We start from the raw sequence: 16,967 nt of genomic DNA on the forward strand, positions 1-16,967 counted from the left end.
TAGCTTGTTGAGCAGTACAGTAGTTTATTTTCGCTCCGTTCGTTTTGTACGTTCGTTCGTAAGTTTGTGTGTTCGCGTTGGAAACCGACGCTACGGTGAATGAAAAACCAGTTCCAGTACGGGGAAAAGGCCTCGGCCTGACAATACGCCTGATCCTGCGGCTAAAAAGCTTTTGGCCAACAACAGATTCGCTGACCTGGAAAACGCCACGGATCCCGAAGTAGTGAAGAAGGAGAAAATCCCACCTTTCTATGTGAAAGGCTTCCCGGAAGGACTACGTGCAGCAATTGTGTTTTATATCGACAAAGGACTGAAATGCACCATCCGCATGTGCACTGAGGGATACAAACTGATGGTTCCGTCGTTGAATCATTACAAGGCGGTGCAAGGGATACTGCAGAAACACGAGGTGGAATATTTCTCCCATGACATCGGAACAGAAAAACCCCTCAGGGTTGTTCTCCGCGGTCTTCCTGACATGGAATTTGACACCCTGTTGGAGGAACTGAAGGCAAATGGACTCAAACCAATCCAGATCCACAAGATGACGCGGCACAACAAAACTCGGAAGTACCGTGATCAATTATATCTCGTAAACCTGGAGATAAATTCTACGTGCCTGGCGGACCTGCAATCCATTCGAGCACTTTTTCACATCATCGTAGCCTGGGAGCGCTACAAACCAGTGCATCGTGACGTCACCCAATGCTCTAACTGCCTGCTGTTTGGACACGGGACTAAAAATTGTCATATGGCGTACCGTTGCATCAAGTGTGGCCAAACGCACGCCCCCGATGCGTGCCAGCTGATGGAGACCGCCGATCCGGTGTGCGGCAACTGTGGGGCTGCCCACAAAGCAACCAGTAGAACGTGCCCGAAACGCGCAGAGTTCATCGAGATTCGTAAGCGGGCCTCCACCAACAATCAACCAGGTCGCCGAAAGGTGCCCCAAACAACACAAAGGAGTTCCCTGCCATTGGCTCCCGGCACCCCATACCTCGCCCTATTGCTCGCCCCGCTACCGCTGAATTCAACCGCCAAACCAGTCACAGCTGCCTCTACGTATGCTGAAGCAACGAAATCCGGTAGCCGTTCACTCCCAGGTCTCCAAGGGAACTCGTCCGCGATGACTTTCTCCCAAGCTGCAACTGGCACAACTGAAAACGAACCCATGCTCACCATGGAGCAATACGTTTCACTGGTCGTGGAATGCATCAACACTTTTCGCAATTGCAAAAGTAGAGCTGAACAACTGTAGTCTGCGGTGATGATCGCTTCCAATAATGGACCGTGAAATCATCAAGATTGCTAACTGGAACGCTTGCTCCATCAGGAACAAGAATTACGAGCTTGTTGACTTCCTCAACGTACACAAAATAGACATTGCAGTCATCACGGAGACGCATCTCAAACCTGAGATGAACATCTTTCTACCCGATTTCCGATTGGTACGGCTGGATCGAGCATATTCTTCTGGAGGAGGTGTTGCTGTTACTCTTCGGCGTGAAATAAGCTGTCATCTGCTACAAAGTTTCCAACTCAAAGTCATCGAGGCCGTGGGATTGGAAGTAACCACTGAAGTCGGTCCCATTACCATCATCGCAGCCTACTGTCCCAAGCAAGTCAACGTACGGGACGGGTCGGCAATGAACCTAGAAGCGACATCATCAAACTGACTCGGAGGCAGGGACAGTTCATCATTTCGGGTGACCTCAACGCAAAACACCAAGCCTGGGGCAACAGTCGACGCAACCAAAACGGCCTGATCCTCTTCAACGATCTACAAGTAGGCCACTACAACATCCTAGGGCCGGCCGCTCCCACCCGGTTGAGCAGATCCGGAGTACACGCAACCATCGACCTGTTCATCTCCAATATGAGCAACATTACCAACCCGGTTGTACACCAAAAACTCAGCTCGGACCACTTCCCAGTGGTAGTCGAATTTGAATCCTCTGCTAATCGATTCCAAGTCTCTCGGCGTAACTACCATCGAGTCGATTGGGCGCGGTTCCAGCGATGTGTGGACAACGCAATAGACTACAGCGTCCAGCTTGAGTTTTCAGAAAACATCGACCAGTGTCTTTAGTCCATCGATGAGGCGTTATCCCAGGCTCGGGATCTACATGTGCCGGCTTCCAGTCTGGTGAGTAACTCTCTGAACCTAGACAACACAACCAAACGATACATCCAATTCCGTAACACTATAAGACGACAGTACCAGCGCTCTGGCCTGCTCCACCTGAAGACCAATATCAATCGTCTCAACAAAATCATCAAAGCCAGGTTGGTGGATTTAAGAAACAAACATTTTTCTCAACATCTTCGCTCCCTCCCAGTGCGTGGAAAGCCGTTTTGGAGACTTACCAAAATTTTGAAAACCAAACCGAGACCTATTCCCCCTCTATCACCCCCAACACCAATCCCCGGTCACTTCCTTCTAACAGCATCTGAAAAAACCAATGCACTTGGTCAGCATTTTGTCAACTCTCACAATTTAGGTCATGCTATGGTTAGCCCGCACGAGCATGCCGTCCAGGAAGTAATAACTAGAGTCGCCGATCTTCCCTCAGTCCTTCCCGATGAATCTAAAACATCTGCTGATGAGGTGTTAGATGCCATCAAGCGCACCAAGAACATGAAGGCTGCCGGCGTCGATGAGGTCCTCAACCTTGAGCTGAAAAACTTGAGTCGAGAATTTTTCGAACACCTGGCAGCGAATAAGTGTCTGGAGCTCAGCTATTTTCCGTCTCGCTGGAAGATAGCTAAAGTGATCCCCATCCACAAACCTGGTAAGGACCCTACCAACGCTAAAAACTATCGTCCCATCAGCCTATTATCGTGCATCTCGAAGTTGTTCGAAAAATTGATTCTTAGTCGCTTACTAGAATTCGTAAACCAGAATAACATCTTCCTCCCAGAACAATTCGGGCTTAGACAAGGTCACTCCACCGTTCACCAACTGACTAGAGTTACTCAGATCCTAAGGCGGAACAAGTCCGTTAGTAAAACATCTGCTATGGCATTGTTGGACATCGAAAAAGCGTTCGATAATGTCTGGCATGATGGCCTGGTGTTTAAGCTGCAGCGATTCAACTTCCCGATCTTCCTCTTGAAGATCATCAGGAATTAACTGTCGAATAGATCATTCCAGGTCTTCCACAACAACATTCCCTCTGATTCGTTAAACGTAAATGCAGGGGTCCCACAGGGAAGCCTTCTTGGTCCCATCCTGTTCAACATATTTACCTCAGATGCTCCTCCCCTTCCGGGTGCTGGCATCCTGTCTATGTTTGCCGACGACACTGCCATTATCTACAAAGGTCGAGTGATTAGAGCTTTGACGCGTAGATTACAAGAGGGTCTGGATGTTTTGTCCGACTATTTCAACAGCTGGAAGATCTGCATCAATGCAGCTAAGACCCAAGCTATTATATTCCCGCATTCAAAATCAACTAGACTTGTTCCACCTGCCAATGTGAGAATTCATCTCAATAACACTCCCAGCGAATGGTTGAGTGAGGTTGTCTATCTTGGTCTCTCCCTGGACCAAAAACTTCTATTTCGTTCACACGTAGAGAAAACTGTAAACAAGTACAACATACTGACCAAATCCCTCTATCCTCTCATTTAGAGGAAATCCACTCTTTCCCTCACTAACAAGCTTGCCGTTCACAAGCAAATAATTTTACCGGTCATAGAGTACGCTTTACCTGTCTGGGAGAACTGCGCTAAAACCCACCATCTTAAACTTCGATTGTTCAGAATAAAATATTACGTATGATACTAAACACCCCTCCGAGGACACGAAACTCTGAGATCCATCACCTGGCTGGTCTTCAGGTGCTGGAAGAACGGAGAACAACATCGTTGACTAGGTTCAGAGAGTCCTGCGCCAGGTCACCTCACCAGATCATTCGTGAGCTGGTACCTTAGTTTTAAGTTAATTTTAAGTTAGTTATTCGTAGTTAAGTAGGTTATAAAAATTAATTTTCAATTAAAAACAAGTCCTATAAAGGAAGAACTGTAAAATCCTACACAAATAATGTAAATCTATAGAAATAAGTAACCAGCAAACCTCAGAACAAAGATGCAGAGCCTAGAAAGGCTCAACAATTATTGTGTAAACCATATGTAACCATATAAAAATATGAAAATATTTATACTTAGAGTTAAAAAAAAAAGTGAAGCAAATCAGTTTACTAGCAGCGGGCAGCAGTACCGGACAGAAGCAGCGATGGCAGTGCAGTGGGCAAAGGTGGCGTGGAGCAGCAGCGGAAAACAGCGACGGTGGTACTGGTTAGCTGCAGTTCCTACCTCTTTCAGTTCGGCTTTCCTTCGATCTGAGTTGGACCCAACCAGCGGTAATCCAATTCATATGTCGTTGGGTGAATACAACCCGAAACTGAAAGAGACTCGCACCGCCAGATGGTTTGAGAGTAGCGTGTGTCGCTAGCTATATAAGGTGTGTGGTTTGCTGTAGAGCAGGTGCGGCATACTGTATAGCGTGTTTGCTTTGCTATATAGCGTGTGTGACTTGATATATAGCGTATGTGGCTAGCGTGGCTGGCTAGCCGTATAGCGTGTGTGTATGTTCATAGCGTGTATGCATGTCTGTAGTGCGTGTGTGCATGCTTATAGCGTCTGTGGCTTGCTATATAGCGTACGTGGCTAGCTATATAGCGTTTGCATGTCTATAGTGAGTCTGTGCATGTTTGTAGCGTGTGTGGCTTGCTATATAGCATGTGTGGCTAGTAACATAGCGATTAAAGTTTTCAATAATAATTGCAAATGAATCATGTTGAATTTAATTATCACTGTAAATCATTAAGACTAAAATAAAAAAATTGACATGTTGAAAAACATTATTCAGTTGTCAATAAGTGACATTGACAAACGCAATTAACCTTCTTTGACTTCAGCTAAGCCTCAAAGCTTATCTGAAAAAATTTTGAGCTAGTAAGCCTGAATCACATAATTTGTTACTCAAGTCTTACTATTTGCAACAATCAGTTATAAAATTATCTACACTATCGTAAAATGCAGAAAATTGTTATTTGAACTGTTATACTATAGACGGGTAATGCACTATTTGCCCTCGTCTATAGCCTCTTCGTAGCCACTGCCTAAATTAAAATATTTCATTCTTGTTTTGGATACGGCAGCAAGTGAAACCGCATAGCTGCACAAAGCTGTTCATTGTCGTTACCGGTGCCGGCTATAGAGGTAAACGTCATGTGGAGCAAAGAGACCATTAAATAAATTAACCCCAATTGAGTGTATTCCCAAACCTATTCCAGGAAATACATTGACATAAGACAAGCTGTCGTATTCTACGTTAATTCTGCGGTCGTGTCTTATAAAAAAACCTCTTTAATTTTTTTTTTTGGCTACTGTCATCGAACCACTTCTTTCTCTCTTTTCCGTCTGTTGTTCGTCAGATCATTTTAAATGAAGCTTATGACTATTTCAATTGACGCAGAGAGTGACGGAGAGAGAGAGACTATTTCCTTTCCTTCAGCGTTTCAATTGAAATTAGCACCGCATCGCGTCGTTTGATGATAGTTTTCTAATAGCGCAAGCCGTAGTTAGAACAGCAATGGCATCCAATAAATACGTCACGCAAGTTCCGATGAATATTTCCTTCCTCTTTCCTATATATGGGTGAAGTACTGTATGGAGGCCTCCTCCTGTCTCCGTCAGCGCTCATTGTCATTTTTAATTGAGAATCGTCACGTGAGAGTGATGGTGATAATCTCCGCTTTCAATTGAAAAGCATTCTAGGGCTGATCGGCCATCACCCGCTACTGCATCTCGAGAGATCGGCAGTTACATTCTAAAAAATAGGCACGTAAAATCCACCTGAAAAATCATGTAAGTGACTGACCTTCAGAAAATCTGCCATTTTACGTGACACTAGTAACTTTCACCTAAATTTCAAGTACGATTCACTGTCAATTCACGTAAATCGGTCAAATTATAATGTAAATATTTTGAGCGCGTTGGTATTTGTGTGTTTTGACTTTGTTAGTGTTAGTGCGACTGTGGTGTGACGTGTCCGACAACGGAATTTACGTGAATTTTTGGTGTGCAAAAAAAGTCAATATGGCGTCCAAAAAACTCCAAAGCTGTTTCAGCTAATTTTATATTTAAAAACACGCAATGTAAGTAGCCAGAATAATATTTAGATTAACAGAGGAAACATATACATTTTTCAAATTTTCAGTTGGTGAATTCTTTCCGGACGACTGGAATCGTCAACGATCATTTTCGAGCGGAACACCTCCTGCCGGTTAAACGGTCGACATCTTTCCTGTCATTCCTGTTTTTTCCGGTTGGAATCCCGATTTTAAACAAGTAATTATTTTTTTTATTATTTGAAAATAAATTAAATTTTTTATATGCGCTGTTTAGTCTATTTACTTAAAATTTACGTAGTTTCCATCTGAATAACACGTAAAAAGTACGTGAAAATCATGTGGGGTTTATGCGTTCTGCTTATGGTTTCACCGAAATATCACGTGAAAAGGTACGTGGAAATCAGGTTATAATTACCTGACCAACACGTAGACGATTGACACTGAAGTTGACACTAACCCACTAACACATGAACGGCTTTCGAGAAATCGGCAAAAGTTACGTGAAAATAAGGTGGACGAGAATCAGCCACTTGTCCCGGTAAATTTTACGTGAATTTTTTTCAGAGTGTACATTTTTCAAGTACCTATTAGGGTGTCCCAAAAAATCTATGTTGAAAAAGTCAAGGTGCTCAGCCCTAAATTGAAAGATATTGCTATTTAAAGCATTTTGTAGAAAATTTCGACTTTCTAAAAAAATGTGTTCAGGTTGCCCAAGCGTGATTTATAAAAAAATTACTTTTTCAAGCTACAAAACCACTCTTTTGCACATTTTTTTCTAATCTGTTCGATTCCTTAATTTTTCCTACCCCACAAAAATAAAAAAAGTATATGGGAAAATTTAGGAATCGAACAGAATTGAAAAAAGTGCAAAAGAGTGGTTTTGTAGCTTGAAAAAGTAATTTATTTTTATAAATCACGTTTGGGCAACCTGAAAGCCATTTTTTTAGAAAGTCAAAATGTTTTACAGAAATGCTATAAATATGCTATAAATCTATCAATTTAGGGCTGAGCACCTTGACTTTTTCAACATTGATTTTTTCGGGACACCCTAGTACCCAATCGTTAGTCTGTTTTCGTTACCTGAGTCCCAGCCGATTGTTCTGGTCCGTAATTAACAGGGGGGATCTATCTGTCAAACATCGTGTAACCAACATATTCGGCAACATGGTGTTTGTTTTGGTTTTTGTTCTTTTTGGTTATGAAATTGATCGATGTGAAATATTATAGAATTGGAACGTTCCACCACCTAGCAGTGCAGAAACCTTCGTTATACTAACTATTACTACATATAAATTTGTTATGCCAGTTACCATAAATCGTTTAAAATTAAAATCAAAAGATAGTTTTTCATAGGGTGAACCAAATAACATCACTGAATCAAACCTCGATGAGGTTCTCACATACATTCTCAATAGCACAACGGCTTCGTTTTCAAAAATCGCGAGACCCAGAAAAGAACATAATGATTATAGATTATGGATTAGCATCGAATATATCCCACGGATTGCAGCAAAGTCCTACAAACTTGCTCTCAAGAAATTATAGATCAGAATTATACAGCGTGTTAAATGCTTTGTTACCATAGAAATGTTGCTTGAATCATACGTGTGATTATTTCAAAAAATCAACAAAAAATTTGATAAAATCTGTAAGGATCAAGTGCTAAAAGATTTCATTGAAACTCCTATTACTGCTTTTGGAATGTCAATTCCCAGTACACATCAAATGCTGTTAAAGGTTGTAAAATTAATTCTATTTCAAATGCATTTTTTCAAAATTAAAGTTTTTCGCAAGACTTAAGAACAGTTATATGCCTGTTCAAAGTGTACTCGGGGACTCTTGTTGGAGACCTAGGCTGTATGGTGAAATCTGAAACACTTTCAGAACTTTATAAAACTTGCTGCCAAACGAGGATCAGAATAACATGGATACTCTGTTTGCACTGAAGGAAAATAAATTCAAAATAAATTTAGAAAACAATATTTATATTATACAAAAGCGAAGTGTATCAACTAACCGGAACCGGACTTAAATAAGCATTGCAGTTTCCTCTGAAATCTATTAAATATTGTTAGTAAAAAATATTAAAAATAAAAGGTTCATTTATTTTCACCAGTTAGAACGAACTACACAGAGTATGAAAATTATGCACAGATGTCTTTTACTCTTAGTTTCTTTTGAGAAATAAATAATACTAAAAAATGAAAGTGCGAGAGAAAGAGAGATAGTGATATAAAAAAAGGATAGAGAGCGAGAGAAATGATCCAGAAAGTGGAATACTCCATCAAGCAGACGGTATGTGCAGTAGGAAAAGCGAAAAATAAACTAACTGGAAATATGATACCGATTTGAAAAAATTTACCGCATCTCGATTACACTTTCGATTGTTATTTTTCCAAATCTGTATCCTATTTCCAGTTCGCTTATTTTTCCCTTTCTTACTGCACATACTGTCTGCCTAATGAACTTGTGTGTTGACGGGTGAAAGCCGTTGTTAAAAATAGAAATTTAGTTCGAAAAATAATCCATGTTTAAAAATTCTTTGGTAAATATTCTAGAAATCAAGCAACCAATAAAAAACTCTCTCAGTATGATTTTCAAAAGGGTTTGGAGCTTTGATTTGCACTTGTAAACACTTAAATCGAATAATGCATTCTGTGAAAGGTGGGATTTTTTTTTTGGTTTTTTTTTTTGTTCGATTTTGATATACTACAAATATAAACAACATATTTACAAATACGGCCTCCCACTCCGTGGTGGGACCAAGAGTTCTCCGATGTCTACACGCAAGGATCCGACTCGTTTTTGGCCTACCAGAAGGGAGGTATACCTGGCGACTATTTACGGTATTCGAAGCTTGATACCAAGCTTAAAAGCTTGGCTAAAGCAAAGAAACGCGGATATTGGCGTCGGTTCGTGAACGAGACGTCGAGGGAGACATCGATGAGCACTCTTTGGAACACAGCCCGAAGAATGCGGAATCGCGTAACGGTCAACGAAAGCGAGGAGTCTTCAAGTAGGTGGATATTTGATTTTGCCAGGAAAGTATGTCCGGACTCTGTTCCTGAGCAAAACATTGTTCGCGATGCGTCTCCGGGCCACGACGCGATTGAATCACCTTTTACGATGGCAGAATTTTCAGTTGCCCTCCTGTCCTGCAACAATAACGCGCCTGGGTTAGATAGAATCAAATTCAGCTTGTTGAAGAATCTACCAGGCAATGCCAAGAGGCGCTTGTTGAACTTGTTCAATAAGTTCCTGGAGCAAAACATTGTACCGCAGGATTGGAGGCAAGTAAAGGTGATCGCAATCCCAAAACCAGGGAAACCAGCTTCTGATCACAACTCCTTTAGGCCGATTGCAATGCTATCCTGTATCCGGAAATTGATGGAGAAAATGATACTCCGTCGCTTAGACCACTGAGTCGAATCAAAGGGTCTGCTATCAGATACTCAATTTGGCTTCCGCCGTGCCAAAGGGACGAATGATTGTTTTGCGTTGCTTTCAACAGATATTCAGCTGGCGTCTGCGTTCTTGGACATTAAGGGGGCTTTTGATTCCGTTTCTATTGACATTCTTTCGGGCAAACTTCACCGACAAGGATTTTCTCCAATTTTGAACATTTTTTTGCACAATTTGTTGTCCGAAAAGCACATGCATTTTACGCACGGCGATTTGGCAACTTTTCGCATTAGCTACATGGGTCTTCCCCAGGGCTCATGTTTAAGCCCCCTTCTTTACAACTTTTATGTAAATGACATCGACGAATGTCTGGCAAATTCATGCACGATAAGACAACTTGCAGACGACAGTGTAATCTCTGTTACAGGAGCCAAAGCTGCCGATTTGCAAGGACCATTGCAAGATACCTTGGACAATTTGTCTGCTTGGGCTTTACAGCTAGGTATCGAATTCTCTCCGGAGAAGACTGAGATAGTAGTTTTTTCTAGGAAGCATGAACCTGCTCAGCTTCAAACACAATTAATGGGTAAAACGATTTCTCAGGTTTTGGTACACAAATATCTTGGTATCTGGTTCGACTCTAAAGGCACCTGGGGTTGTCACGTGAGGTATCTGATGAAAAAATGTCAACAAAGAGTGAATTTTCTTCGTACAATAACCGGACAATGGTGGGGAGCCCATCCAGGAGACCTTATAAGGCTTTACCAAACAACGATATTGTCTGTTATTGAATACGGGTGTTTCTGCTTCCGCTCCGCAGCAAACACACATTTGATCAAACTGGAGCGAATACAATATCGTTGTTTGCGTATCGCCTTAGGTTGCATGCAGTCGACCCATACGATGAGTTTGGAGGTCTTAGCTGGAGTACTACCATTGAAAAACCGCTTCTGGTCTTGAACCGTCCTGTGATTGAAAATTTTGAAAGGTTAATCGAACTTAATTCTCAAACCCGTTTTATGACATTGTATTTCAAACAAAGTCCCATAATATTAACCCTTCTTCGAATATTCCAAATCGTGTCGACTTATCAAATACTTCTGATTCTACTGTGTTTTTCGATACATCCATGATAGAAGAAACTCGTGGAATCCCGGATCATTTACGCGTGCAGCAGATCCCCAAAATTTTTTCCAATAAATCTCGAAACATCAACTGCAACAATATGTTCTACACTGACGGATCACTTCTTGATGGGTCCACTGGCTTCGGTATTTTCAATAACAATTTAACCGTCTCCCATAAGCTCGATGATCCTGCTTCTGTTTACGTCGCAGAATTGGCTGCAATTAAGTACACCCTAGGGATTATCGAAAAAATGCCCACGGACCTTTATTTCATCTTTACGGACAGTCTCAGTTCCATTGAGGCTCTCCGATCGATGAAAGATGCTAAGCACTCTCCGTATTTCCTGGGGAAAATACGGGAGCATCTGAGTGCTTAATCCGAAAAATTATTTCAGATTACCTTAGCGTGGGTCCCTTCTCACTGTTCGATACCGGGCAATGAGAAAGCGGACTCTTTGGCTAAGGTGGGCGCAACAAACGGTGATATTTATGAAAGACCAATTGCTTTTAATGAATTTTTCGCACTTGTACGTCAGAATACGATCATCAGTTGGCAAAATGCTTGGACCAGAGAGGAATTGGGAAGGTGGTTACATTCCATAATCCCCAAAGTATCGACGAACCCGTGGTTCAAGGGGTTGGGTGTAGGTCGAGATTTCATTTGCGTGATGTCCCGGCTTATGTCCGATCACTATAGATTTGACGCGCATCTCCGTCGTGTTGGGCTCGGGGAAAGTGGTATCTGTGCCTGTGGTGAGGGTTATCACGACATAGAGCATGTGGTTTGGTCATGCCCTGTACACCGTGACGCCAGGTCTAAATTAATAGCTTCCCTGCACGCCGAAAGTAGGCAGCCGGCTGTTCCTGTTCGTGATGTCTTGGCGAGCCGTGACCTATCCTACATGTCCCTTATATACGTTTTCCTGAAATCCATCCACGCCCCAGTTTAATCCTACTCCCTTCCGCCTACATCCAACCAAACGACAAGAACACGTTAAGACCCCGGATCCGGAAACAGCAACTAGACCCGCACGATACTCTCAGGTCCCGAGGGAGACAACCCAATATGCCAGTCCGTAATATCTTGGCCCAACAGCGGAACATATTCAATATGCTGCTTACCTATGGCGATGGAAAACCATTAAACAACAAATCAGTGCTTTTAATGCAAAACATTCTAGCTTTAAGTTAGATTTAGTTTCAGCTCGTAGTCGGCAGCGAGGATAAAAAATTTGCTTTTAGTTATTAAGATACTTTAGAAAGTAGGCTACCAGATATGATTGGCGCCGTTAAACATTAAATTGTATTTGTGCCGTGTCAAATAAATTATGGATGAGGAAAAAAAAACATATTTACAAATACTAACGTACATACACACATACACATGTATATAGGCAATGTTCATTTAGACGAACTGAGTCGATTGATATACGACACTTGACCCTCAACAGATTCATTGTGTGTTTAAAGTTAAATACCCTATGTTAAAAAATACTCTATGATCAATATCTCAAAATCTAAGCCTATAATCAAAAATCCACTCGGTAGCATTCTGGGGGAGCACAGTAGCTTTCATTTGCATATAAAAACAACAAAATCGGATATTGCGTTCTATAAGAAAAGTGCGTTAGTATTTTGCGTCACATACATACGGACAACACACACACACACATACACACATACACACGAACAGACATTGCTCAGCTCGTCGAGCTGAGTCGAATGGTATATAACATTCGGCCCTCTGGTCTTCGGATCTATTTTGCGTTTTTCGACCGATTTTATAACCTTTGTTTAGTATAACAAAAAAATATCTGAAATCAAGCTTAAATAGGGAAACAACATTTTCTAACGCCAGAAAAGAAAGAAAATGAAATCATTCGAAACTAGAAAGAAAATCGGAAGACCAGGAAAATGATAAAATAAGCCAATTAGCATAAACACTTTTAAAAAATGGAAAATAATCCCAAATCAAGCTCGAATTGGCGAAAAACGTTCTCAATGGCCTTTCGAAAAGGATCCGACATTAAGCTTAGAACATCGAAAACCTTTTCTACAAGTCAGAAATGGTCAAAACAGAAAACAGAAAACGATTTCAAACTGAGCTCAGAATAGTTATAAAAACAGTCCTAATAATGAATAATTTATTTATTAAGTATAAGTGTTTGCTTTGAACGGAAAATAGTTTAACGAATTAATCGATAGATCGATAGATTTTTATATACCTACTATTTTTTCTTCCAGTGTATTTTACTTTAAATTATAAATTTTGGTGCAACGTAAGAACTAACGAATAAATATTAAACGGGACACAAACATCGGAAATCGCCTTGTAGATGGGTAATAGCTTACCCGAAACCGGTCGGTAAAAAGATAATTTTTACATTGTAAGAACCATAAGTGTATGTGTCCCGTTTAATATTTATTCAGTGTATTTTTTTCTATAATTATATTGATAACTTTTTAGCGTCAAATTGCTTTCTAATGATGTTTTCAAATGCCAACTGATAGATAATCAAAACAATTCAAGGCCAGAGTAAAGGGTCAACAAATGTTACATATTTTAATTAGCGCCCAAGCACGTGTTTACTCTCTCCTCTATTGTCCGATTGGGTTCCCATTGGACAAATCGAGCAGATTACCATTTAACGCACGATGCTAAATTCTCAATTACCAATACCACAAACAACCCATTTGTTGTCTAATGCACTTTTCACCTTATTTCTCTTCCACCTTCCGCCACCCACAGAGCGCACCATCGCCCTGACGACCGAAATCAACGGACCGTGGCCAGCGAAGCGTCGCCGGGGTTCACTCTACAAAAACATGGGTCTGCTGTGTTGTGTTTCGAGGCCAAACTACCTATGAATATGGAAGTGCATCGCAGCCTAGATCCACCGAACACGAACCCTTCCTAACTTCCATGGCAGCAGCAGCAGACTTTCGGTCACCAACGTTTTCCAGTATGGATACCTTGCTAAAAAAAATCACGACAAACTATTAATATCCACTGACGACAGACAGGCCGTAGATGATTGGCTTTGAAACCACCAGAACCCCACTAGCGACAGATAAGTTTTTACAGGAGGATGCTATATTTTCCCCAGCGCGGGATAAAATATCGAACCGGATTGGAGTCAATTGAGCTCGAAATGGGCACCTGGTTGGTTGGATTACAGTAATTAGCAAATATGGCAGTGGGATATGTGCTAATTTTATTTCCCCCAATGCCGCGATTAACCGTTTGGAAGAGTTTGAAATAACCGCATTTCACGCTACACTGTAATGCACTGTACCGTGAGAGAAAAAAAAACCCTAATCCCAACGAAACTTTACAGCAAGAGGAAATGTGCGAATAGCTCTATTGATTTTAACTTTAGTCGTTAGTAGAACCACCCCCAGAGATTCCGAGCACATAGGTGAAGTGAAGAAGAACACTGAAACTGCATCAGCAAAGGCGTCGTATAAAATGGGCCAAAGTTTGGTGCTGTTATGCTGTTAAAATCCGGCGTTTTAGCGTCCATACGATCCAACACCATGCATCGGTCTACACGGCGACCACTTTACACTAAGTCCGCCCACCTTGTGCTGAGCCATCGAACGTTTAACAGATAGCAAACCATACGGGTGGGGTGGAGTTTGCTAGCCAAAACTAATCGTAACATCAATTAAAAGCGGTCGACCGCGAAAAGTACATATTGGCTGTGCTAAGAGTAGGGATTGAATGCAAGTGTCGTCTCGAGTTCGAGCTCGGGCTCAAAGCACGAGGTGGGTGCTGACAACTTCACCAAAGATAGATGTTATCGTCTAATTGAATCATTCGGCGTGGCTTGTTCGTACTTGTACTTGGCTAGGAGTTAACAGGGAGGTGGGGGAGGTATCGAGTGACATACAGTCTGTGGGTAGCAAATTTAGTTTGGGATAAAACTTTGTCTCGTAATGCCACTTGCTTCCATGTTTTCTTCAATTCACATTAAGTGAATCAAATCACGATTGAATGGACGTTGAGTTGGCTGCCGATGGTGGCTTGTTATGCACTTCAAGTTTGGCCGTTATAGACAGCTCAGTAGTAGCCATGAAAAAAAATATATGGATAATCGAATTCTGCTTTGGTTTGCATTTAATAATAAAACATCGCAGACCCAAAGCTGTTCAACATCCAATGCAGTCACCGACTCGTCGTTGGAGTCGGCGGCCTTTTTCATTATTACAGATTTTGTTATCTTTCTGGCTAAAAAAGGCCCAATTAATTTTAACGGTAATCAAACTATTTTACTCAAACACAGTGTTTTGCACTTCTCTTCCCATACTTCAAAAATAAAACGCGAGAAACAAGAAAAACTCATTTAACATGAGGTTCAGCACACTACAAAACATCATTTAATAAAGGATAATAATATTATGTACAAAAGCAATAATATTATACGTATTGAAAGAAACAAAAAAAAATCAAAGAAAATAAACTGCAAATGAGATGATAATGTAAACGATACGACAGTTCAATAAAAGAGGAATTATAGATTTTTACATGTGTTCTATAATGCAGAGCGATTATCAAATATGTATAAGCTACAAATCAAATTCGATCGACTAATCCGCAAAGCCACTATCATTGAAACACGTATAAGATAACAGAGAAATAAAAATAATGCATCACTCAGTATGGAGCACAACTCGTCAAAAGCACTCATCACGTAAGATCAAAAAGAAAAAAAAATCAACTAACTAAGCAAAAAAAAGGTAGCGTTTAGCATTTAGCATTCGAACTTGTATCAACAAACAACATCACCAAAGAACGTCTCGTGCAATGTACTAAGTAGTAGAGGACGCTTGTTAAATAGTGTAGTACATTAAAGTCTTATTTGTCGCATGCGATCCGGTCTAAGTTTGCGTTCGTTGTGTTAGTGAACGGAAAAGAAAGGACATACTCACACAGACACCCGGCACACAGCGGAGGGTCATTCAGAGCCAATTACCTAACTATAAAAATAAAAAGGAAAGAAGGAACAAAACCAATTTACTTTTAGTGATAACTGTGATATAGATGTCCTAATTGTCAATTTAAGCGAGAGATTTGAAATAACTATTAAAGATGAAGAAATATTCTCTCCTTAGGTTTTTCGATCGTTAGAAGCATATGGTAACTAGAACTAGATGAAAGAATATATGAACCTATATTATATAGATGAATCGTTCAGAATATATTGCAGAAGAGAAAATGAACCTTACATAAAAAAAAAACAAACCATCGTTGAGAGAGCGATATTTTAATGATTATCGAAGATGTCGTAATATGTAAATGATTATTTTCATGTTAGGAATAATTCTGAAAATTTTATTGCGATGAAATGTAGCGTTTATCGAAACTGAAAAAAAATCGATAACAACACCAAACTTGGTTTAGTTTTATACGAAAGTGTATTGAGTAATAGCAAACTGATAGTCAAACTATTTTTCTCGTAGCGAAAGAAAATGGCTCTTATTTCGAGGACCAATTGTTTACAAAATCACATACTCACACTGAAAGAAAAAAATACTGATTTACACTGCTACAACACCGACAACACCTAATTAATGAAACAAAAAAAAAAGAATCTTTATACTGTGTAACTAAATGGTAGCATTTTCTATTCGAGTTGATCATGGATGTTAGAATGTTTCAATTATTACATTTTTTAAAAGCAACTACCTTTGTGAATACTTTTATAAACCGCACATTGGAATTAACGCCGAGCGCAAATTTAAATTATACGCTACACAGTCACACACACAAAGTATTCCCGTATATTCCAAGAGAAGAAATTTAAACTAATGTTAAAAGTCAGAACATTTCAACAAACTGAGAGAAAGCGACGATGTCAGAGAGCAAAAAACACATTCACGAAACACAACAAAAAAATAAAATCAAATGCAAGAAAAATCAACTATGATATTTGAAACAATTATATTACTAAAGAATGAACCAATAAAAACTGAATTGTTAAAAAATCATTTTGTATCTGCTCTTACCGAAATCCTACCCTTATTGTTGCTGTCAACAATAAAATAAACAATCGCTTCAGTTTGAGACATAGTTAAAAGTTTCGGATTAAAAATGTCGTAACTGAATTGTACAGCACACATCAACTTGCTAAAAACCGTGATTTTCCGCTAAAGAGGATCAACCATGTAAAGCTTAATAAATGTTTTTTTTTCGATACCGTCCAATGCATTCCCGGAAGCACTTATTATTGCACCTGCCCGAGTAATCAGATTATTGCAATTATTTCAATCAGTACGGATTTAATGAACTGTAGCG

The 16,967-nt window shown here is 40.4% G+C and overlaps 1 protein-coding gene across 8 annotated transcripts in view; it reads left to right on the forward strand.

Moving 5' to 3' along the window:
* The window catches only part of LOC129732921 (uncharacterized), a 391,879-nt gene extending 375,222 nt beyond the window's left edge, over positions 1-16,657 (forward strand). For all 8 annotated transcript variants that reach the window (XM_055694379.1, XM_055694375.1, XM_055694380.1 and 5 more), the window contains one exon: positions 13,419-16,657. In XM_055694379.1, coding sequence (XP_055550354.1) covers positions 13,419-13,537 — 119 coding nt within the window. In that variant the 3' untranslated portion in view covers positions 13,538-16,657. The remainder of the gene's footprint in view (positions 1-13,418) is intronic.
* The last annotated feature ends 310 nt before the right edge of the window (positions 16,658-16,967 follow it).

Source organism: Wyeomyia smithii, chromosome 3 (assembly GCF_029784165.1).
Source record: "Wyeomyia smithii strain HCP4-BCI-WySm-NY-G18 chromosome 3, ASM2978416v1, whole genome shotgun sequence".
NCBI lineage: Eukaryota > Metazoa > Arthropoda > Insecta > Diptera > Culicidae > Wyeomyia > Wyeomyia smithii.